This window comes from Pygocentrus nattereri, chromosome 13, assembly GCF_015220715.1.
Source record: "Pygocentrus nattereri isolate fPygNat1 chromosome 13, fPygNat1.pri, whole genome shotgun sequence".
NCBI classification, from domain to species: Eukaryota; Metazoa; Chordata; class Actinopteri; order Characiformes; family Serrasalmidae; genus Pygocentrus; species Pygocentrus nattereri.
The window spans coordinates 14047608-14073083 of record NC_051223.1 but is presented as its reverse complement, the minus strand read 5'-3'; the positions used below and the strand labels follow the sequence as shown (position 1 = coordinate 14073083).

General features: G+C 42.7%; 1 protein-coding gene across 3 annotated transcripts in view; it reads right to left on the bottom strand.

The window, feature by feature from the left end:
* Window positions 1–24117, bottom strand: part of mrtfba (myocardin related transcription factor Ba) — a 47554-nt gene extending 23437 nt beyond the window's left edge. For all 3 annotated transcript variants that reach the window (XM_017705511.2, XM_017705513.2, XM_017705512.2), the window contains exons 1-2: window positions 23962–24117; window positions 10316–10561 (exon numbers count right to left, since the gene is read on the bottom strand). In XM_017705511.2, coding sequence (XP_017561000.1) covers window positions 10316–10451 — 136 coding nt within the window. In that variant the 5' untranslated portion in view covers window positions 10452–10561; window positions 23962–24117. The remainder of the gene's footprint in view (window positions 1–10315; window positions 10562–23961) is intronic.
* Window positions 24118–25476: the final 1359 nt, after the last annotated feature.

Below are 25476 nucleotides of genomic sequence, written 5' to 3'. Positions count from 1 at the left end.
AGTGGCCTCAATAGACCTCATGACCATTCACGCATTGACCTTAGAACAACCACAAAGAACTGGGAGCTTCTGCATGTGGTTCTGCAATGTTCTGCAACTTTTCACATGCCAGTCAAGATTCCAGGCTCAAAGTATATACCAAAGTAATGTGAGCTCTGTGGAATCCTCATATTTTAAGGGATGGTGAGGGATTCTCCAGTGGTTGCTTTGGGCTAAGTGTCAAAAGATGCCAAAAGATGACAAGGTGCCAAATAGTATTCAGGAAACGTCAAATCTGCTGTTGATGGTAAATATTATCTGTGTTTTGGTTTACACAGTCCCTGTATCAGAGAATAATCCATCCATCCATCCATCCATTATCTTCCGCTTGTCCGGGGTTCGGGTCGCGGGGGCAGCATCCTAAGCAATGAAGCCCAGACCTCCCTTTCCCCAGCCACTTCCACCAGCTCTCCAAGGGGGATTCCGAGGCGCTCCCAGGCCAGCTGGGCGATATAGTCGCGCCAGCGTGTCCTGGGTCTTCCTCGGGGTCTCCTCCCAGGTGGACTCGCCTGTGACACCTCCCGAGGGAGGCGTCCAGGAGGCATCCTAACCAGATGCCCGAACCACCTCAGCTGGCTCCTCTCGACGTGAAGAAGCAGCGGCTCTACTCCGAGTCCTTCCCGGATGACTGAACTTCTCACCCTATCTCTAAGGGAGAGTCCAGACACCCTGCGGAGGAAACTCATTTCGGCCGCTTGTATTCGCGATCTTATTCTTTCGGTCATTACCCAAAGCTCATGACCATAGGTGAGGGTGGGAACGTAGATCGACCGGTAAATCGAGAGCCTTGCCTTATGGCTCAGCTCTTTCTTTACCACAACAGACCGGTAAAGAGCCCGCATCACTGCTGACCCAGCACCAATCCGCCTGTCAATCTCCCGCTCCCTTGTACCATCACTCGTGAACAAGACCCCGAGATACTTGAACTCCTCCACTTGAGGCAAGAGCCTATCCCCGACCCAGAGAGGGCTCTCCACCCTTTTCTGCCTGAGAACCATGGTCTCGGATTTAGAGGTACTGATTCTCATCCCAGCCGCTTCACACTCGGCTGCAAACCGATCCAGCAAAAGCTGAAGGTCGCGGCCTGATGTCCCCAATAGGACCACATCATCTGCAAACAGCAGTGATGTGACCCTGAGGTCACCAAACCGGACACCCTCCATCCCTTGACTGCGCCTAGAAATTCTATCCATAAAAATTATGAATAGAATCGGTGACAAAGGGCAGCCCTGACGGAGTCCAACTCTCACTGGGAACGAGTCTGACTTACTGCCGGCTATGCGAACCAAACTCCAGCTTTGTTTGTACAGGGCCTGAATGGCTCGTAGCAAAGAGCCATGTACCCCGTACTCCCGAAGCACCTCCCACAGAATACCCCGGGGAACACAGTCGAATGCCTTCTCCAGATCCACAAAGCACATGTGGACTGGTTGGGCAAACTCCCATGAACCCTCCAGAATCCTGGAGAGGGTGAAGAGTTGGTCCAGTGTTCCACGACCAGGGCAGAACCCGCACTGTTCCTCCTGGATCCGAGGTTCGACTATAAGCCGGACTCTCTTCTCCAGTACCCCTGCATAGACCTTGCCAGGGAGGCTGAGGAGTGTGATTCCCCTGTAGTTGGAACACACCCTCCGGTCCCCTTTTTTAAAAAGAGGCACCACCACCCCAGTCTGCCAAGCCAGTGGCACCGCCCCCGATGTCCACGCAATGTTGAAAAGACGTGTCAGCCAAGACAGCCCCACAACATCCAGAGCCTTGAGGAACTCAGGGCGGATCTCATCCACCCCTGGAGCCTTGCCACCAAGGAGCTTCTTAACTACCTTAGCGACTTCGGCCTCAGTAATGGACAAGCCTATTCCCATGTCCCCAGACTCAGCCTCCTCACTGGAGAACGTGTCGGTGGGATTGAGAAGGTCCTCAAAGTATTCCTTCCACCGCCCAATGACGTCTTCAGTCGAAGTCAGCAGCACACCATCTCCACTATATACAGTGCTAGTGGCACACTGCTTTCCCCTTCTGAGTCGCCTGACGGTTTGCCAGAATCTTTTCGGAGCCGACTTAAAGTCAGTTTCCAAGGCCTCACCAAACTCCTCCCATACACGGGTTTTTGCCTTGGCAACAACTGAAGCCGCAGATCGCTTGGCCTGTCGATACCTGCCAGCTGCCTCTGGTGTCCCACAGGCCAACCATGCCTGGTAGGACTCCTTCTTCAGCTTGACGGCATCTCTCACCTGGGGTGTCCACCACCGGGTTCGAGGATTACCGCCCCGACAGGCACCAACTACCTTACGGCCACAGCTACAGTCAGCCGCTTCAGCAATGGAGGAACGGAACATGGCCCATTCTGAGTCAATGTCCCCCACCTCCCCCGATATCTGGTCAAAGTTCTGACGGAGGTGTGAGTTGAAGATCAATCTGACAGGTTCTTCTGCTAGACGTTCCCAGCAAACCCTCACTATGCGTTTGGGCTTGCCTGGTCTGACCGGCATCTTCCCCCACCACCTGATCCAACTCACCACCAGGTGGTGATCAGTTGACAGCTCAGCTCCTCTCTTTACCCGAGTGTCCAAAACACATGGCCGCAAGTCCGATGACACGACTACAAAGTCAATCATTGAACTGCGGTCTAGGGTGTCCTGGTGCCATGTGCACTTATGGACATCCTTGTGTTCAAACATGGTGTTCGTGATGGACAAACTGTGGTTTGCACAGAAGTCCAAAAACTGAACACCACTCGGGTTCAGATCAGAGAGGCCATTCCTCCCAATCACACCCCTCCAGGTCTCACTGTCATTGCCCACGTGAGCGTTGAAGTCCCCCAGTAGGACAATAGAGTCTCCAGGAGGAGCACTTTCAAGCACCCTTCCCAAGGACTCTAAGAAGGCTGGGTACTCTGAACTGCTGTTCGGTGCATAAGCACAGACAACAGTCAGGACCCGTTCCCCAACCCGAAGGCGTAGGGAAGCTACCCTCTCGTCCACCGGAGAAAACCCCAACATACAGGCACCGAGTCGAGGGGCTATGAGAAAGCCCACACCTGCCCGCCGCCTCTCACCATGGGCAACTCCAGAAAAGAATAAAGTCCAGCCCCTCTCAAGGAGATTGGACCCAGAGCCCAAGCTGTGTGTTGAGGTGAGCCCGACTATATCTAGCTGGTATCTCTCAACCTCGCGCACCAACTCAGGCTCCTTCCCCGCCAGTGAGGTAACGTTACAAGTTCCAAAAGCCAGTTTCAGCAACCGAGGATCAGAACACCAAGGCCCACGCCTTCGGACACTGCCCGATCCACAACGCACCGAACCCCTACTACTGCCCCTCCCATTGGTGGTGGGTCGATGGGAGGGGGGACTCATGTAACTCCTTCGGGCTGGGCCCGGCCGGGCACCATGAGTAAATGCCCGGCCACCAGACGCTCGCTGGCGAGCCCCTCCCCCAGGCCTGGCTCCAGGGTGGGGCCCCGGTAACCCTGTTCTGGGCAGGGTACACAAGTCCTGTTTTTCTGTCTTCATAGGGGTTATTATGGATCACACTTTGTCTGACCTGTCACCTAGGACCAGTTTGCCATGGGAGACCCTACCAGGAGCTTTTGCTCCAGACAACATAGCTCCTAAGATCATTCAAGCACGCAAACCCCTCCACCACGATAAGGTGGTGATCCAAGGAGAGGCAGAGAATAATTCATTAAACAAATAAATCAACAACAAAAAGAAAGCCTGGCTAATCCAACTAATCAACTGATTTGACCTATATCAACTATAATGAAAATCACTGTAAAATTGTGTTTATTTTTTGAGAACAATGCTCATTGCTGTTTCTCTTATTTTCATGTCTACATTTTCTAAGCTGAAGATTTTTTTCACTGCATATTACCATGATTTAGAAAAAGCTAGATTTAACATTAGGATTGGGTGGTATCCACTTGTTTTATACCTTTATCTCAAGACATTACCACGGTATATACAGTATTATGGCATGCCCAGCGGGGGCGTAAAAGTGTCCCAAGTGATGTAAATACATTTGTGTCACTTTTGTGCCATCTTGTCATGTGTTATTTTAAAATCTAAAATAATCAGAAAGTTAAGTTTGCTTACATGGCCACTAAATAAGTGAACACAGTGCACTTACTGTTCAAGCCAACAACAGCTAAAATGTTAAACAGTGCTGCTAACTAGGAGAGATGGGTTTGTTAGTATTAGTATTGTTGGCTAGAATGATAAACAACACTTGTTTCAGAGCACCATTTAGTCCAAATCAAACCTGTAAGTTAGCTATAGCTTATACAGCAGGTGCATCATATCATACCACAGCACAGGCTAGTTCCAGCTAACTTTAGATCACAAAAGTAAGCCCAGTTCTCTGCCGAGTGAGGTGTCTTACTATGGGTACGCCTCTCTACGTACTCCTCAGAAGCACTTGTATCAATATGCCAGCCCCTACTGGCTGGCAGCTGGGACGTGTGCATCAGGGAGAAGCCACCCCTCCTCTGTATTTAAGGGCTGATGCAACGTCACTTGGTTATTCAAAATCAGAATACCTCTTCCTCCCTTTACGCAAGGAGGGTGGTCTGTTGAGATACCTCACTCATGCTATCAAAGAACCGGGGTTATGTTTGTAACCTAATGGGATATGCCGACTCCTGTATTGCCAGACAAGCTCACTTTGAAAAATGGCCTCAAGCCATGTAAATCTGCTCCGGCAGAGAAGAACCATTTCCTGGCCGGTGGGTCATACACTAAGCAAAGTATGCGCCAAGGTAGGCGCAGTGAAATCTAGCCTGTTAAACCTAGTAAAGGTATGAGGAGAAACCCAGATGGCTGCAGCTCAAAACTCCTGAATAGAAACGCCCTGAAACAGGGTACAGGATGTTGCTCTCCTTGTGGAATGTGCCCTCAATCCAGCAGAAGGCTGCATGCCTTTGCTGGAGTAACCTAGAGCTATATCCCCCCACTATTCAGTGGGACAGGTGCTGTTTAGCAATGGGCTTCCAAAAGGTGAGGTCTTGCCCAGGATACGAATAGTTGATCAGTTTTTCTAAACTCCTCAGTCCTGTTCAGATAAATGCGCAGCACGCGCACACCGGACACAGCATGTGTAACCGTCGCTGCTCAAGAGAGGCAAATGGTGGGGGGTAAAAAGCCTTCAGCACAAGATGGGAAAACGATGCTGACGACGCAACATTTTAGGGATAAGGGCAGGGTGGGGTTTCAACCCAACATCCAGATCCCCTGGTGCAAACTGAGTGCAGGTTGGGTGCACCAAAAACGCATGGATTTCACTGACCTGTTTTGCTGATGTTAGCGCCAATAAAAGGGCTGTCTTCATTGATAAAGTTGGGGGGGGTTGCACACCACTCCTCAATAACTCACCAGTTACTGCCCATGAAGGATTCAAGTAGATGAGGCCCTGGCACTCTGAATTGTTGCTATACGTTATCGGGCAAACCTATGGCAGTAAGTTGGACCTTTCACGGCTCAAGCCCAAAGAGCTAGATGCTCTGGATGAGGGCAAAAATTTTTCCCTTACACTTGTGATAGGAGATCTCTGCGCAGTGGGAGGGGCTAGGGTTGTCCACGCAGCAACTGGAATATTTTTGCCACCCACTGCTTCTCTGGAGAGTTTGGGGCTATCTGAATGAGTGACAGCCCTTCTTATCTCACCCTGGTCAGGGTTCGTGGCATCAGCACCAATGGCGGAAATGCATATAGGAGGACGCGTGGCCACAGTTGTGCAAGTGCATCCACCCCCATCAGCGCATTCTGGTCGTTCAGAGAGTCAACAGTCAAGAGGCTTTTATTGTCATTCCATCAAGTACACAGTGGAGTGAAATTATGTTCCTCCAGGAACAATACGATGCAACATGGAACAAAAAGTACAAAGTGCAAACATGCAGACATCGTGTGCAAACAAAAAATGAAACTAGAAACAATAAATAAAATAAACAGACATTAGACAGAGTAAACAGACAGGACAGTGCAGCACTGACACAGCACTCATTCTGGACATGAGGTAGTGGAATAAGGTGCAGATATATTAACATGCTGTGATCTGTGAGTCACGCAGTCAGTGTGGCACTGTGGGGGGTTAGCTCAGTCCTCAGTCCTTATGAGCTTAAAAACCTAATTGCTTGAGGAATAAAGAAGTTGCAGAGTCTTGCAGTGGTGGCATGGATGCTTCGGTACCTTCTGCCAGACAGCAGAATAATGATGAAGAACGACGGGCACTGAGCATTTTCTCTGGTGGCCTTCCTGAAGCGGTCCCAGATCCGATATACTACACTTCTGTGTAGCTGCCATTCCCCACAGCGAGGATTGCCCCTCAACAGCAGATCCGCCCCCCCATCAATTCAAAACACCTGGCTTCAGAGACAGTGCACTCCACTCCAAACAATGTCTGTGTGCCAACGTGTGCAACTGCCGAGATCGCAGGCCTCCCTGTCGGTTTACGTAAGCCACCACCGTGATATTGTCAGTTCAGACAAGAACATGATGGCCAGCTAGGTTAGGGAGAAATTGTTTTAGAGCCAGGAAAACTGCCAATAGTTCCAAGTAATTTTATGGGGGCCGACCATAAGTGTGGGTCCCACACTACATTCACTGATCTGCACTCGTGGGTGGCCCCCCAACCTTAGAGGAATGCATCCTATGTGACCAGCTTCCTGGCCAGGATGGTGCCCAATGAAACCCCCTTGTTAGAAAAGCCAACTATCTCCACTGGTGCAGCGCCAAAGCACAGTCTACTGAAACCGAAACTCTCATCCTCTCCAAAGATAGTTGTGCCCTGAATGAAACTGAGTCCAGGGTCAACGCTATGAAAGAGATGGTCTGAGGGGGAGTTAAAACGCTCTTGGTGATATTCACCCGAAAGCCCAGTCTCTGACTGGGCAGCTAAAAGCCAGTCGTCTATATATGTGGCCAGATGAATGCCCTTCCTCCTGAGTGGCGCAAGGGCTGCTTCGGTACATTTTACGAACACCTGGAGGCTCAGTGAAAGCCCAAACGCAAGAACAAGATGTTCATACGTCACGCCATGAAAGGCAAATCTCAGAAACTTTCTGTGAGGGATGTGAAAATACACGTCCTGTAGATCGACTGAGGTGAACCAATTGCCTTGTCTTACAAAACACAACAGGGATGTGTGTGTCAGCATCCTGAACTTAAACTTTCTGAGATGCCTGTTTAGAGCACGCAGATCCAGAATCGGTCTTAAACCCCTCCCTTCTTTGGGACCAGAAAGTACCTCGAGTAGCAGCCGTACATGCTCTCTTCAGGAGGCACAATTCTTATTGCTCCTTTTCTCATCAAAGATATTTCCTCTTTAAGAACACAAACTGATCGCCCAGGGCATTTGAGAACAATATTCGTCTGAATTGCGGTGGAGTGATGGCAAATTGGAGTCTGTAGCCCTTGTCTATCGTTCTCCACACCAATTTTGAGGTCAGGCATGCGCGCCATGCATTTCTCTGTACAGTGAATGGCGTTAAGGGGCGCTCCACTGACACCGATAGTGTGTGCCATCTGCTGGTGTAAGCCTTGGCATGAAATACAGGTCTGCACCATCTAGGTGCTCATGTGACCTTTTTTGTGGGCAGCCATATTTTTGTTGTGTCTGGAAGGTTTTGCAACATGGTATGAGCACTGTTTAACACTGCATGTGTCTGTAACATATGTGATGGCCCTCGGCTGCAAGTCTGGACACGCTGTGGGGAACACATTTATTAAAGAACACTGGTGTGTGCTTTTGAATCTTGGTGGCATTAAAAGAACATCCACCTGAACATTCCTTCTCATTTTCTTTGCCAGGCTGTGCGAACTGAACACCAAGAGGGGCTCTGCACGCCTGAACTGCCACTCTTGGCGGGGATGGAGAAACCAGTGTCTGGCCATCCTGGCTGCTCCCTACCCACAGCTGTGCACTAGGTAGCACGGTGCTTTTTCTTCCAATCCTGAGTGGAGGCCTGGGTTGGCTGACTCCTCTGCGTTGAGGTAGAAGGGGCTGTGCAGGAGGTCCCATTTGTGTCATGGGGTACTTATGGATCCTGAAGACAGGAGGTGGGTGGGCTACTGCCAGTGCAAAGGTCTGGCGAGGAACAGCAGATGGAGTCATGTGTGTCTTGTGTCTTCCTGGGGAGACATATCTGCAAAGCTTCACCTTCCCTTTTCTTCTCTTTGCAGCACTGTTGCATGGCAGCGACAGCGGAACCAAAGAGGCCATTGGGGTCCACTGGAACATCCAGAAGCTTAACCTTCTCCTTGTGAGAGAAAGGCTAGAAAGTTTGAGCCACTGGGCCCTCTCCTGTACCACGATACCCCCATTGCTCTGCCGGAGGCTTGGACAGCACATCTGTATAGTCGAAAGCAACGGTCCGTCACAACGCAGATCTCATCCCAGCGGCTTGAGTCTGGTTTGGACGTTATCTCCTCCTGCAGCTCAGCCTGGTATGCCATGAGTTTGGATGAGGCATTGAGGGCTCTGACGGCTCATACCAAACAATAAGATTTTTCAGTCATAGAGGACTGGAAACAATCAGATTTGGAAGGGAAAGAAGGGCTGGCACCAGTCACTGTTTTCTGCCCTGGGTGCAGGTGGAAGGCCAGTTCGGACTCGACTGGAGGCAAGTGAGAGAGATCACTTCCTTCCATATCCACAGTCTAGCACTGACCCTCCCTGAATGAGTTTTTGGCAGAGAATGGGTTATTCCAGGAGCGGGTTACTTCCTCTTTGCATTTGGGGAACTCTAGCAGGAGTTGTCTCGCTGTTCGCTTGGTTCTGGGTAGCAGTTTCCTTTCATAACGGGAGCTGGTAGCGTTTGCCAGGACGCTGGGCCACAGAAGCAAGGATTTGCACACGTCTTGCTGATCCACGCTGAAGGGTGTTGAATCAGCATCGCTGCCGTGTGCTCTCGCAGCGTTCGGTTGGGTCTGTGTTGACAGGATGAAAGTGGACTCATTGCAGTCCTCTTCCTCAGAAAAAAGCCCCTCAGACTTGCCCAGCGAGTCAGACTCACTGTCCACGACCGCAGAGATCCGCTGTATGGCTGTGAGGCCAATGAAGTCATCCATTAGTGGCTTGGCTTTATCAAGTTGATCGCCCCAGCTCACGCTGGCAGGCACCTCATAGTCTTCCACACCCACAGTCACTGAACTTGGTATAGACTGCGGCAGTGACTGTTGAAGGAGAAGCGTGCACAATGCTCACAGAAATCAGGTGAGATCGGTGATGTTTGGGTGTGCCTGAAATCTTATTGCCGCATTGGCACACTCGTGGAGGAGGTCTTTCCTCCACCTCGGAGACAGAAGCACCCGTGGGTGCTTCCACTATTGTGAGTACCAAGGTGAAGTTTATTGCAAAACTTTAGCTAGGTGAGTGTAGCCATCAATGCCGAAAGTCGGCTAGCAAACTGATTAGTTCGCTACTTGTTTGGAGACTATGTAGTGAGCAGGTCTGCTGTTTGGAGACAGCCAAACCGTGTTAGCTTCAAGCCTCTTCCTAATGGTGAAGGAATGAGGTTAACACCACCACACAAGCAGGCAAGTTAGCACCCAGCCACCAAGTTGTTAGCTCAGGCTGTGGACAGTTGAGCTAAGTACCCAAGAGCGGTCGTGTCGAAGCTTCTGTGTAAAGTGAGAAGAGGTTTTTGAATAACCAAGTGACGTTCCATCGGCCCTTAAATACGGAGGAGGAGCGGCTCCTCCCTGACAGACACGTCCCGGCTACCAGCCAATAGGGTCTAGCATATTGATACAAGTGCTTCTGAGGAGTGCGCAGAGGGGCGTACCCATAGTGAGATAGCGAAACGTACGCTTAAAAGAGAACTGATGCTAAAATAACAGTAATTTAGAGGACATCGGTCATGCTTAGTGGTTCCAGGCTCTAATTTTCCCCTTCTTTTTTGGCACATGATTTGGAAAAACTGTCATCATTTTAAAATAGTTTGGTATCTTATCACTGTTACAAATAAGTACGTTAACCCTAATTAATACTAGCTAATAAAACAAACAAACAAAAAATAGCTATAACAACCGAACAAAGCCTCTTTAGCTGTAATAGGTAAAAATTATTCAGTGCATTACGTGAATTACAAACACATCTTATTGTCTGAGCAAGATCATTACAAGAACAAAGTTTCTGCTCAACAATAGGAAACCAATCAGTGTTCATTATGTCAATTAGATGGTAATAGTGAGGACATATTCTTTAGATACATTAGATACATTATCCAATTATAGAAATATAATTGTTAGTTGCAGCACTTGGAATGAGTGCACAGTAGACTCACCATTCTTGCGCTCATTCAGCGGGGGCAGGTTCTGACTGGGCTGCAGGGACAGTTCCTCCATCTCGTGGGTCACCGCCTCACTCTGAGGGCTTGGGGCCAACAGCCCCCCGATCCCAGCTTCCCCCTGGGCCTCCATGTCTCCTCAGGGAGGAGTTGGGGGACTCCCTGGAGATCCGTAGGAGATGGAGAGGTTGTGGCAAATTCCTTTTCTGTTTTCTATGATACACACTGAAAATCCTGAAATTTCTGCAGATGTGGACAAAGAGAACAGGTGGCAAAATAAATACAACATCGTCATGGAAGTTAAAAAACCTCACACATAAGGCTGTACAATATGCTGCTTGTTGTCACCACAATATTGACTTTTGCGATAAGTGATATTACTAAAACAATATGGAATGCAAATGACTCTAAATAATACCACATTATTATTCACAATAAACTGGACTGGGCTAAGAACTCTGACGCCCTCTACAGGAAGGGCCAAAGTCGTCTCTATTTTCTGAGGCGCCTGAGGTCCTTCAACATCTGCCGGACTATGCTCAGGATCTTCTATGAGTCTGTGGTGGCGAGTGGTATCGTGTATGCTGTTGCATGCTGGGGAAGCAGGCTGAGGGTGGCAGGTGCCAACAGACTCAGCAAACTGATCCGTAAACCCGGTGATGTTGTAGGTGTGGAGCTGGACTCGCTGACGACCGTGTTGGAGAGGAGGACGCTGTCTAAGCTGAAGGCCATTATGAACAATGGCTCCCACCCACTCTACGACACAGTGATGAGACACAAGAGCTCATTCAGCTCAAGACTCACTCTACCAAAATGCACCACAGAGCGCCACAGGAACTTATTCTTACCTGTGGCCATCAAACTCTACAACTCCTCCCTCAGTGTGTGATTCACAAACTCAATACGAAACTGTTCATATGTGCAATAATAACAATTGTGTGTGCAATAACTCAGAGGGACACTAACTTAATTTAAATAATTGTAACTGCTTTCTACCTGATGTTTCATATTACTATCACAATCACTGCCACCATACTATACTCATAAGTACTTAAATCCTGTGTACATACTGTTAATTGCTCTATATTGTCTTAAATTATTAGTAAAGTGTTTATTTTTACATAAGCGGCTGCAACTGTAATTTCCCCCTGGGATCAATAAAGGAATCTGAATCATATTTTTTCTTTATTATTATGCACTGTGAGTATCTTGAACAACCTTGAATCAAAGCTTTCACATAATCCAGCAATGGAAAAATAATTAATAACATACACGAATAACAGAAGTCACAGAGTACAGATTCACAGTATCACTTTTTCTCTTCAGATACCAATTCCTGATTCATAAAATATTGAATACATGCCAATACCGATAACTCTATCTGACCTAACTAGCCTGATACAAGTCTTGATATTTATACAACTACATTAGCAAATTTCTCTCTCTCTCTCTCTCTCTCTCTCTCTCTCTCTCACACACACACACACACACACACACACACAATATACATGAGATGTTGAAAGTGAGGGATTTTACAATTTCATGAAAAATATTAACTCATGTAGAACTTGATGGAAGAATGGATCTTGAAAACAACAGTCTGTAAATGCCTGGGAAGTGAGGAGACCAGTTGCTGTAGTTTTGGGAGAGGAATGTTGTCCAATTCTTGACTGATGCAGAATTGTAGCTGCTCAACAGTCCTGGGTCTTCTTTGTCAGATTTTTCATTTCATACGCCAAATGTTTTCTACTGGTGAAAGGTCTAGACTGAAGACAGGCCAGTTCAGAACCTGGACTCTTCTTCTGAGAAGCCATGCTGTTGTGTAAGCTGCCCACACCATAGGCACTAATGCAACCCCAAAAGGTGCAGGCTTCTGAACTGCACTCTGATAACAAGCTGGATGGTCCCTCTCCTCTTGAGTCCGCAGGACACGGCGTGTGTGGTTTCCAAAAAGAATTTTAATTTTTGATTCATGTGACCATAGAACAGTTTTACATTTTGCCTCAGTCCATGAAGATGTCAAATGAGCTGTGGAAGAAGACAGCAGCATTTCTGGACTGTGTTGAAAAAATGACTTCTACTTTGCATGATATAGTTATTACTTGCATTTGTGGACTGAACGAGTGGATTGTCTCTCTAAAATGCTCTTTGTTATCCAGTCATGTGAGTTAGTTGCAAATAGCTCCTTTAGTAATAGTTTCTTCCAAGCAAATCACAACCTGGTCTAACATTAATGACCTCCTTGCACTGACGCTTCAGCATTCTTCTTAGTGCTGCTCGTGTTTCTGGTTTTCTGAAGGGTAACACTCACTTGAGCTCCACATAATTACTGCAGAAGTGATATGAAAACGCTATTGTAGTCTACCACAGTGCAGTGAGCTGCAACATCCAGATTTTAGCTTCCGTCAAAACAAATGGTGAGCATGAATTTTAACAAACTTTGTGTCTATTTAACAAGCTATGCTAGAAGAACTAGAAGCCATTGTTAACTGTAACTGTATTTTCAAAAAAGGGAGCTCTCATTAGCTCTCTGTGACACATTGACAACGTGTCAGCAATTTCTGTAACATTATACAAGGGAAACAAAATTTTATTATGCAACGTCTATTTGATAGACTTCGTTTATGCTATCTTGCAGCAAATGGCATAATACCATTAGCAGTTCTAGGAAAATCAGCTACATAGCAGTAACATTAGCTAGCTCTCATAATGACATGTATCTTAACATTGTGGTTATGCTGTGACATTTTGATTTCTGTTTTACAGGTGTTTGTGGTGCGGGAGAGCCATGCTGTGTCTCTGGAATAATGTGCCAGCTAACATTAGCTGTTCATACCAAGCTGATGTTGGAGATATTATTACATTGTCAGCAGTGCTTGGCCTGTAGCTTTGGCTAAATGTGATGCAGAAAGCTACTTTAAGTTAGCTGAATAACAGTTAGCTAGCAATGGATTCTAGTTAGCGTAGCTATATCTAACGACGATAGCACAGGAGTCGTGTTACATAATAAATCTGTCAATGGAACTTTGGGAGGTAGTGGTAGAGATAGTGGCTTTGAAGATGCTGTTCAACAAGAAACACACTCGCTCTTAGAACAAGTCTTCAGTTGTTATCTTACTCATTTTGATGCGGCTCTCATGAAAACCAAATGTAAACAATACTGTAAGAAACAAGAGAGCTGCACTATTTCTGAAGGGAAATGTGTCACAATGCGAAGTGCAAGGAGTTATTTGGACTGTATGTATACACATAGTGGCAGATGAGAGATTACTGAAAGAAGCTGGCTGAGCTGTTGAGGTAAAGGGCTCCTGTTAGCGTGTTTTTCCCACAAAATACTGCAGTGAAAGATTCTGCCTTATGTATTTTTTACATCTGCCTTTTATCCCACACGCTGGACGTGTTAAGTTCTGTCTGGTGTGCATGCACTCGTCAGCACGTTTGCATGTGAAATCGCTTTGTGGTGTCAGTCATAGGTATCGGTCCCCATCAACGATAACGACACTGCATTTAAGAGCCAGTATTGGTGCAACACCAAGTTATTATTTTGTCCATTTTACAAATCCATGTTATACTGATGGAACAAAGTAATAGCGATAGCAAAGGTTAAAGCATTCAGGCATTATATAGAAAGTCAGTACAATTTCTACTAAGAGAATGTTACTGACGGTTTGGTATTTACATCATGGAGAAAAACATCAACTGTCAAACTCATCCACTATACTTTTTGAGTGCAGAATGCACGACCTCATACAAAATTAGAAACACGTGTTACTCACAAATCCAGATTGGCATCCCGATGATAGGTGTGTCTATGTTTGTTATCTTTGAAACATAACTTGGCATTTGGCGTCAGCTTATGGTTGATGTTTAACTGAACAGGTTGGTCATTACCACAAAGTTCCATGTCCCCCACGCTTTCCACAGGCAAATGAAATGGAGATTAATATCTACGAATCTGAAGCCATTCCTTATGCAAGAAAAGCTCTTAATCAAATCTATATCTGTAGATAATAACTCTGTGGTTTTTCGGGTTCTCGTAAAAATAGCATGTCTGAAGTCTACTTCCTCTGCCTCCATTTTTATACCCTATTTTTAATTCCTTAACACATTTCCTTAGCTACGGTTACAAATGTAATTAAAATAATAACCGTGGTAACTGGAAATGGATAAAGCTTTTGTTAACACGAAGAAGCAAAGTGACCTGATCTGACACCAGGGTGAAACAAAAGGTGCAATCAATCACAAATACTCATCAGACTTGGTAGGTAATGACCAGATCCTCTTATCTCATTTCAAAATGATATTTATGCATTTCCAGGGTTTTAGCACTTCAACTCATCTCCTGTCTGCAAGCTGAATCATCTCGGCTCTGCACTGTTTATGCTTCAAGGGTAAAATATTCTGTTATTAAACTGACCATGCAAAAATGTAAGGCTCTTATTTGTCCTTCACATTTACTGTTGCTAAGAGACACTGAAATCAAATTCATAGCTACACTGAACACTAGTTCACAACACCCCCAGGGATTTTCAAAGGATGCCAAGACAGAAAGCTGCTGAGCCAATGATGATCACCGATATTCATTAGTGAAAAAAATATACTGCCTTTTAAAAAATAAAATGTGCCTGCACATCCATCATTTATTTTTCATGCCAGCATCTAAATATCACTCTAAATTCAATGCAAATTTGAAAATGATAAATGTGTACTTACAACTTTATTTTCCACATGACTGTGCAATATTAAAGACATAATTCAGATTCAGTTGCAAAATATGTATTTGCATTACTGTGTATAAAAAAAATAACATGGCAAAGCAAAGTGCTTTTGACATTTTATTTCACTGGTGCGATGAAGGTAAGACAAATGACATATAAGGAATATAATGGCACCGATAACAGATACACGTACTTTCAACCCTGTTCACACTTGCATTTCACGGTCAACAAGGCCCTCCTGTCAATCAAATACTTTTTAATGCAGGATGTGTTTCAGATTATGTGATTAAAAAAAGTCTAAAAACCTTTGGCAGTAAATGCTCACAGCTAGATACTTGTTTAAGAAACTAGTGAAAGATATTAAATAGTAAACAACTTTTAAACAAAGGGAAGAAGTCAAGTACATGTTCATTAGTTTGGCTATATTTTGACTGATGAGTAACGTTCAGGTGAAGAAGCTAAGAATGTTCTGAGCCACAAGGCAAGGATAAACAGAGAAGGCAGGCTAGCTTACCTGTTTAGCTAATTTCTATGACATATGAACTGCTGTGAATCTACACAATTTAAGCATAAAACATTAAAATAACTTGTGAAGTCACCAATTCTAAACAAGATTTACATAATGCTAAAGGGTATTGTGAGAATGAGTATTCAAGTACTTGCTCAGAAACAAAAGCAAGTTTTCAAAGCCTATAAAAATGCTGCTTGCACCAGCCCTAAAGATCACAATGCATTATTACATTTATTCACACTAAAACATCACTCTTCTAAGATCTTAAGACTAAAAACAATGTCAGAATCTCATTAACTCTCAACTCTCTGTGATGACTCAAATCTGGTCAAATTACACTTTGTGAGTTTTGCTACATTTTCTAAACAAAGACAAGCACACATCCTCTACAGAGAACACACTTCTTCACATTTTAATGCACAATTGCCACTCATTTGCTGAGTTTAACAACATATTACAAAATTTAAAACATAAAAAATGTGACCTATATGCATATATACTTTCATAGTCAAAGAGTACCAATCCACAATGCTGTATATCCATTTGTAACTATTTGGGATATAATGGGTTTTTGAAAAGAATGACAATTGACAAAGAAATGGTGATGGGAATCAAGAACTAGTTGCAGTTGAGAACTGGTTCTAAATTACCTGAGGCAGCTGAATCACATGCCTCCAAAGTGATCAATTCCTTATATTGATACTGGCATATTTTTCTGTTTACCTTTCAAAAACTCCACGTCTACGCTGCTGGAAACTTACAGAGAGGAAGAAAGCAATACTTTGAAATCTATGTTGATACTGACGCTAAACTGTAGGAATGCTCTCCGCCCATTGCCTCCCAACTAAGCACGCTGGTATTGACGGTAACTAACCTATATTATAATAACACTAGCACTACATACGCAGGTTTAGCACATTTCCTTTGACTAAGAAAATCTAAATAAAAATGATGCTGTACGAATGTTTTATAAGCTACTGTTTCTGAGATACAACAGCAATACTGTCCAACTCCAAGATCTAGTCACACTGTTATGTCACTGCGTAGACTGTTTATTGTATACAGAAATGATGACAGGCAGATGTAACAAGGAGAGATTTGCTCAGATGATGAAGAAAAAAAAAAGTTTTTTCTGGTGACTTCAATGCTTAAGATGAGCATCAGATCTGACTGGTTGAAAATGTTCCATTCCAACATCCACGAAACCTATAACCTCCTCTAAACCCCCAAAACACCACATAAAAGTGGTTCTGTAGCACCTCAACAAACAGTACATTTTGGAAACACAACACAGCCTTTCTAACATTCTTGTTTTTACAGCATCACTGGCTCAACACATCATCAGGGTTTCTAAAACCCTGAGATGAACATTTCAAAACTTGCTCAGTTGAGGCTGCGAAAGCAAATTTTAAATGAGTTACATCGCTTTGCTTTTTTGGATACCATCATCCTATCAAAATTTCAGGAACTGGCCTTCCATAAACATAAAATCATAAAATTTAAACAATGAAATAAAATTTCATTGTTAAATGTTACCTTAACAATACAGCCCAACCAATATATGATTAAGATTATAATTCTTTATTAAGATTTATATTATAATACATAAAGATTTTGGTACAAATCCTTTTTGAGACGTGAATAATATCTCACAGCATATTAATGCGCTATGTGCTCTAATATACTACATATTTGAAAGAGAAGCTAGATAACTTTGGCTACCAAGCCATGGTAGATACTTGTTCAGCTTATGTTTATTTATGTGTCCCATCTGGTTTAATAACTTCCAAAGCACTAACTGTAACTACAGACATGTGAGTCATAGATATATTTCCCAATGCTTCATTTAGGCAGAATGAGTTATAAGCTGCTGTAAGCAATGTCAACTAATTAGAGACTAATTAGTTAACATTGCAGACTAATTTTGATTGTGCTACAAGCACATATTTATAGTTAGTGCTCTACAACTATAGGTAGGATATTTTGATAGTCTAAATTACCCCAAGCTAAAGTCAGCTCTGAGTGTTTCCATTCCACCTTAAATAGTGTAGCAGTTACATTCTGGCACCTCAGGCCACTGAGACACTAAGGCACTATTTAAGGTGAAATGGAAAAAATATGAACAAGAAGCTGGCAAAGAAAGAAGCTGACTTCAGCCTTGTCTAAATCACCCTGTCAGAAAATTATACTAATGCTATGCCCATGTTTGGTAGGACAAATTGGTGTATCACATGGCTTTCACATTACTGCAGCAAAAGCAGGCATGGCTAACATAAATTTTGCCAGGCTTATTTAGGCTAAAAGTAGAAGTCACTGGGATTTTTTTTTTATATTTAAGTACTAATTTCACAAGACAATTATCAACTTGCCATGATTTGCAAGTTGATAATTGAGCGTTTTGATTCGTAGGGATCCAAACAACTCGCTGAAGAGTACCCCTTCGATATACAAACTATGAAACAGCAACACTCATAACATCATCAAAAGACTTGTCTTCCATCTCTCTGTTTCTGTTTTGTCATTCATCAGCCGTTCTAACACTGATGCAGATTTATTTGCAATTGGCTTATATCGGCTGATAATATTGGCAACACTGATTTATCGGTCAGGCTCTATTCAATGATTCTAGAATAACAGTTCTATATGTATTTGGAGTAGGGATGCATAAATATGGATACGAGCATCAGGCATAGGTCTGATACCATGCTACTCAAACTCATAAAAATTCACCAGCATTCCAATACCCACTTATACTGTGTGACAGCACAGCAGTTGAACACAAAGCCATAGGTCACTTTAAAGCATTCACTCTTGGTAAAGTCTTGCCAAGAATACATGGTGTTATTTTAGTCCATTTTTAAACACACACACCAACACAATCACAACCACTTCCCAAGTACAGGGAAGGCAGGTGTGCAAAATCAAATTCCTACCAAAGTCAAAACAAGAAAAGAGGCTACAAAGTTTATTGTCCTACTATGTACAACAACACCTGGTAAGGCTTATATGCACAGTGTGGTACAAAGTCAGCCCATGAACAGCTGTCTGTATTTTACATAGCATTGACAGAGCATTTTCGTATAGTGCACGTAAATAAATTGTATGCTTTGTCTGTATGTCCCATTCAAATGTAGAGTGAGTCACTACATTTCTAAAAATGCAGTGTCTGTTTGGCCTTAGAGGACATTCACCTACAGCTCTACCAGCCAAATACAATACTCCAACAAAACATCTTCACAAATGGGCTCTAGATTAGCCCTGGATGCGATTCCTGCTGTTACTGTGCTACAGAGACTATTGTTGAAAGGGACAGAAAAGGTCCAAAACTATGAAAAGCATACAGCTTTACAGAGGCACATTTCTGATGTGGATCAAAAACCTCTTTTCTCCACTGCAGCACTACTCAAATCAATGTAACTACTGTAACATGGTTAACTAATGCACTTAATTTAGCTAGATTTTAATGATTTAGCTGTGAAGGTACATTGCTCATGGTACACACACTCATTTACACATTTACAACCTAGTAGGCAGGCTCCTCAGTATGATTCAGACTCTATCAGAGAGTACTCAAAAACATTTTCAATGCATTCCTAATTTGAAAAAATACAACCCTGAAGTCTCTATGCAGTACACTACTTTTAGCTTAATTTACACTAAGAGTTAGCATTATCTGAGTATCAAACTCCTTTTTTGGTCTGTTTTATCTTTTTTTAATCTGTTGAAATAAACAGATCACAATTCAAAAATAAACTTTAGAAGGAAAATCACCACTGATACTGTATTCTAGTCTTAATCTGAACTAGGAAAACTGCCTGTAGAGGTATCAATGGCAAGGTGTAGCTATACAGCCCTTCAAAGAAGGGAGACAAATATGAGGCATGACTAATCACTTTGCTGATATCAAAGTTGCTTAGAATAATCTGAATGTGCCAAGTCCAGATGGCAAGTCTTTTCCAGCTTTTCTGCAAGAAACACAAACAAAAAATACCATGTGTTCATCAAAGGCACAGAGTGGCCTGAAATATGCTAAATGGTTTGTAAAGCACTTTTAAGCAAACTGTTGTGACCCTTTAATGCCTACAGGACACAACACAACCCATGGAGACTTGGTTATTGTAACTCTAAACTAAGCCTCTTCTGCACTGTTCATTTAAAAATGCACCACAAAAATGCATGTGGTGACTCATCTCAAGTGATTTCAGACTGTTAAATCTGATGATAATTGATAATATTTAACAAAGAAAACCCACATTTTTTTTTGTTCATTCATCTTTATCTTCAACAATCTTTATTGTTTGGTTGTTTGTTTTGTACGGTCTTTGTCTTATCTTTGATCTGTGTGTATTCCAGATCAAAAATAAGATAATTACAATGTATGTCACTGTCAGGCTTTCCCTAACCCCTACCTCCCTCACCGCTCATTTTCAGGCAAAAATAAAATTCTCAGGCTGTTTTCAAATTTAAAAATTAGAACTACACCCTTCAGGTTTTTGGGAATTGGACCTCTTCTGGTGACTGTGTGTAACTGCATGCAACATACAGAACATTTTAACGTCAGTTCGTCAACAACATCATAATATTAAATATAGATATTATTTTCCTTGTCATGTCAATCGCCATTTTTGTAAATGCTCGGCTACATTGAAAATGAGGGTTACCCTCAATGTATTTCCGAGTCAAAATAAAGGTTGATTGATGATTGATATATAAAATCATTAGAGTGCTTGAAAAAGCACTCTATTGTTATGTCTCATACTTCTTATTTTTTATCCACACTATTCTGCGATTAATACAGCCTGAACTGCTTAACACACAGACTCAGTTCAAACTGTGTTTCGAAGGTCTCAGTGCTGTGACTTGTGCTATGTGTTTTTGGAGTCGATCGGATTGGTAGTTTTTAATAAAATTAAGTTTAAAAATGAAAAACCTCCCATAAGACTGAATGGCGGAATGTTCTAGAACTTCAAATTCTAACTGACGTTGATGATGTCACAGCAGGCCACTCAGCCTCACAGACACAGCTGTCACGCAGGGAATCTGCTTTAAAATCCTTAATCTTTCACCTAGAAACTTCATTTCAGTTTTAAATGGTAGAGAAGCTTGTCCTTTCTGAAACCTCAAAATATTTCAAGATTTTATCAACTAGCTTTAGATTTATGAGCATTTGTTTGGTACTAGGCACAGAAAACTGCCCCATGCACTCCCATGTAAATTTCTCAATAGAAAATTTTTTTCTCTTTAGATTTTCTCTGTGTTTAACTTGTCATAACTCTGACATTTTCTTCTCAATACACACAACATTACACGAAAATAATCCTCAAGAGGTCTTCTCACAGCATCTATCCGGTTAAGCGATAGAGTAAACATTTCCTGAGTTATGACTATTTGTTCAGAGGGTGCAAATAACAGAGTGACAGAATAGCAGAGTGACAGTTCATGTGAATAACCCCACCCCCCCCCAACACATACATCCCTCCCTCACACACACACCACACAAACACACAGACACATACCTAAGGAGGTGTTGTTCACCTACACAGAAACACACAAACACACACATACTTGCAGCTCTTTTCAAGCATTCTTGCAGTTCCTTCAGGAAATGCACATCTAGTTATTAATTGATATTCTATAAATTGTTTATTCAAATATTAACACTTTTCTCAGCAAATAAACACACACTACACAAATAAATAGATTTTGAAAATGTGTCTTGGATGACTTTCGCACAGTACTGTATATTATTGTAAAATCCTATTTCCTACTTCTATTGCTCTTGCTATGTTATTGTTTCACTTTCCAGTGTTCACTAGAGATGAATGGATGCAACCCACTCAAGAAAAACATATCAGAAGCATAAAAACAGCACATATGCTTCAGTGTTGTTGTCTGTTTACTAATTTTACAGTTACTTGCTCAAAAACAACAGCTTAAATTAAAGCACTTTCAGAGGTGCTATGATCAATATTATTAGCCTCTAGCCCTGAGCTAAATATTGATTTTGTTAAATACTGTAATTATTTAAATATGTACAATGCATTTTTTTCTTTAATTAACCATTCCCTTTTGCAATCATTCTAATCTATGGTTAAGGAGAAGTAGGAGAAAAAGAAAGAAAGAAAAAAAAAAAAAAAAAAAAAAAAAATCACACTTCATCATAGCCTATACAATTAATTAACTATGCACACACATACTTTGAGTGCCCCACAGACAGATTATAAAGTACATTCCAGACCTGCTGAAAAAATGTCTCTCTGATTCACACATATAATGCTTGATATGTTGATTCAGCTTATTATACTTCACTCCTATTAAGTACTAGGTCATATCTAAATAATAATAGTAATAATAATAATAATTATGATTATTATTATAATAATAATTCCTTGTTTAAAAATTTGAGACAATCAATAATATTGCCTCAACATTAAGCCACCATCCACATGGCACTTTCTATTGTTATAATACATTCAATTACAGAATAGAACTGTAGGTGCCTGTGGGAAACCGGAAACCACGAAGCATTATAATTCTCATCAGAACCATCAGGACACTAGGAAAACCACAGTTGAAAAGTAGAATATTTACTCCCCACAGCTTATTATTCCCCTGTAACAGTGCATTGCTGTAATAGCAAATGGGAATTAAACATTATATGTACATATGATTTAATATTATTTAGCAAGCTGTAAAATTAGTCTTCTCTAGTTCTCCAACAGTTCTCTTTCCCAACACGACATTTATCACTTCTGAAGGAACCTCATCGGCTTGTCAATCATCGCCAACATCTGATTACTTCGCCGTACCACCCAAGCTTACTCCCATGCAGGGCTACAAATCATGACCAAAATGCTGGCCTTTACAACAATGCAATAAGCAGCCCTCTAACCAATCAGCATTTTCTTACTGTGTGCTGTAAGAAAACATCCTGACCAATCACAGTTTCAGGTGTTTCAGTGTGTTTTTATGAATTGTGGCATTCATGAATTTCAGCATTATTTTGGTCAGAGAGAAAAGTATTTAACCACATTTAAACATATAGCAGTATTTAACAATATAACCACAATAGGGCATTTTGTCCATATTGCCCAGCCCTACTCCTTTGTGGTGCCACATTTCTAGCACACTTCTACTGAACAAAAATATAAACGCAACACAAAGGCCACAATCAAGAACCTGATCAACTCTATGCCAAGTAAATGTGTTGCACTGCGTGGATTATCTTGGCAAAGGAGAAGTGCTCATTAACACAGATTTAGACACATTTGTGAACTATATTTGAGAGAAAAAGGCCTTTTGTGTACATAGAAAAAGTCTTAGATCTTTGAGTTCAGCTCATGAAAAAATGGGAGCAAAAACCAAAGTGTTGGGTTTATGTTTTTGTTCAATGTAGTATACTGAAGAGCACCAAGCGGAGAGATACACTGACATAAATGAGCCCTACTTGTCCGTGATATACAAGACACTGAACCTTCGAGAGCAAAGGTGTACAATTTCACTTACAGTCTTCTAATTAAACCTGATGACTGACACCGGATCGTTTACTACTTGTTAAACATGACATGCAGAATGCTAAGCGGCCAAAACGTGTAATCAAAAGCACTGCAATATGAACTTGCACACCTGGCGCATGACTCACAGACTGCTAACGTACTAGCCTCTATTCATCTATACACAGGCTTAATCTCGTTTCAAACACACACACACACACACACACACAGAGTGAGGGAGAGAGAGAGAGAGAGAGAGAGAGAGAGAGAGAGAGAGAGAGAGAGAGAGAATAAACTTAGTGTACACCCCTGTACTAAACCGATGATCATACAATTTCAAATTATGCCTTGACTGTTAGTTGCACTGCAATGTTTTCCATCTTATTAAGCATCATCGAGCATCCTCAGGTCATAGACAACAAATCACCACATAATTATTTCTGTAAAAACGAGCCGCTAAATAGCAAACAGCTAATGTTAACCGGTGAAGAAAATGCAGCTCCTGCAATGCAGTTACCGACAGCACTTAGCTGGCTAGCTACTGACAGAAGTTAATGAAACAAGCTAGCCTACCTGGTCACTGATTTTGTTTCTCATTAAATGCAAGCTAGCATGAAACCGCAGTGCCCCGTTATTTGTCAACAGTAACCTTAAATACGAAAACCGTTTCACAAGGAGAGATATTTTCAGATTCTGAGAGCCAAGCTTGTGTTTTAGACGTTTGCACTGTCGAGTAACTTAGCAAGTCAGGCAGCCAAGTAAGGAAAGCAAACAGGCTTTCTGTTTATGAATTCACGGGCAGGTAGGTTAGCTAACTCAGTGAGCTAAACACTGATCAGAGTAGGCAGACAGGCTACATCTAGCGTGAGCTGAGAATGAAAATGAAACACAGCAAACAACAAGAACAGCTGCTTATCTTACCCTTTTCTTTACAGCTGTCGAGCCGACGCCTGCGTTAACTTCAGATTTAATAATCCATAACTGTCAGAAATAAACAAGCATTCCTATGCGGAGAAACTGATAGCTATCTAGTGTTTTTCTCCAGTAACGTTACTGAAGTTTTTTGTGGAAATAAGATGGCCGCTGCTAGAGTAGTCGTCTGAACTCAGTGACGCAACCAGAGGTTTGGCAAAGCCGCTGTTGCTAAACCGCATCTTGCCTGTAGGGGGCGCCTACTGAACTATTAACCCTTTAATGTCAATGTGTGAAAATTCTGAAATATGTGTATGATATGTTGTACCTCTGCTCATTGTTGTATATGATTTAGCTTGTGTAGTTTTATGCAGCAATAGCAGCTTTAATAAATTTTCCCCTGTTCTCCAACCTCTCTTTATTCCTTATAATGTTGTTATTACTGTGCCTGTAAGACTGATATCTGTAAATACCCTCAATTCTGATTGGCAGTCCTGTATTCATTTTGTCTTGGCTGAAACACTCCTTACATAACTCCAATATGAATGAGCAGAGTTAAATGGCTGTGGGCTGACTGGCTTTCATGACATCACAAAAGCAGTGAATTTATAATGTACTAAATAACTATTGTCGTTGTAAATTGAAAACCATATATCTCCATTATTGTTGATTTTTAGTTTTCTACATCATTTCAACAGACCAGCTGTACTTTAAAAAAAATTTATGATGAATGGTCCAATAGAGTCTGCGTGGGTTTCCTCCGGGTTCTCCGGTTTCCTCCCACAGTCCAAAGACATGCAGTCAGGCCAATTGGACGTGCTACATTGCCCCTAGGTGTGAGTGGATGAGTGATTGTGTATTTCTGTCTGTCTGCCCTGTGGTGGACTGACGACCTGTCCAAGGTGTATCCTGCCTTCCGCTTCACATGGCTGCAACTCAATGCATTTAGGCATGTAGAGGTGGTCAAGACAACTTGCTGAAGTACAAACCAAGCATCAGAATGGGGAAGAAAGGTGATTTAAGTGACTTTGAACGTGGCCTGGTTGTTGGTGCCAGATGGGCTGGTCTGAGTATTTCAGAAATCTACTGGGATTTTCACGTACAACCATCTCTAGGGTTTACAGAGAATGGTCTGAAAAAAGAAAATATCCAGTGAGCGGCAGTTGTTGATGCGAGAGGTCAGAGGAGAATGAGCAGACTGGTTCAAGATGATAGAAAGGCAGCAGTAACTCAAATAACCACTTGTTACAACCAAGGAATGCAGAATACCATCTCTGAACACACAACATGTCGAACCTTGAAGAAGATGGGCTACAGCAGCAGAAGACCACACCAGGTACCACTCCTGTCAGCTAAGAACAGGAAACTGAGATTACAGTTTGCACGGGCTCACCGAAATTGGAGAATAGAAGATTGGAAAAATGTTGCCTGGTCTGACGAGTCTCGATTTCAGCTGCAACATTCAGATGGTAGGGTCAGAATTTGACTTAAACAACATGGATCCATCCTGCATTGTATCAATAG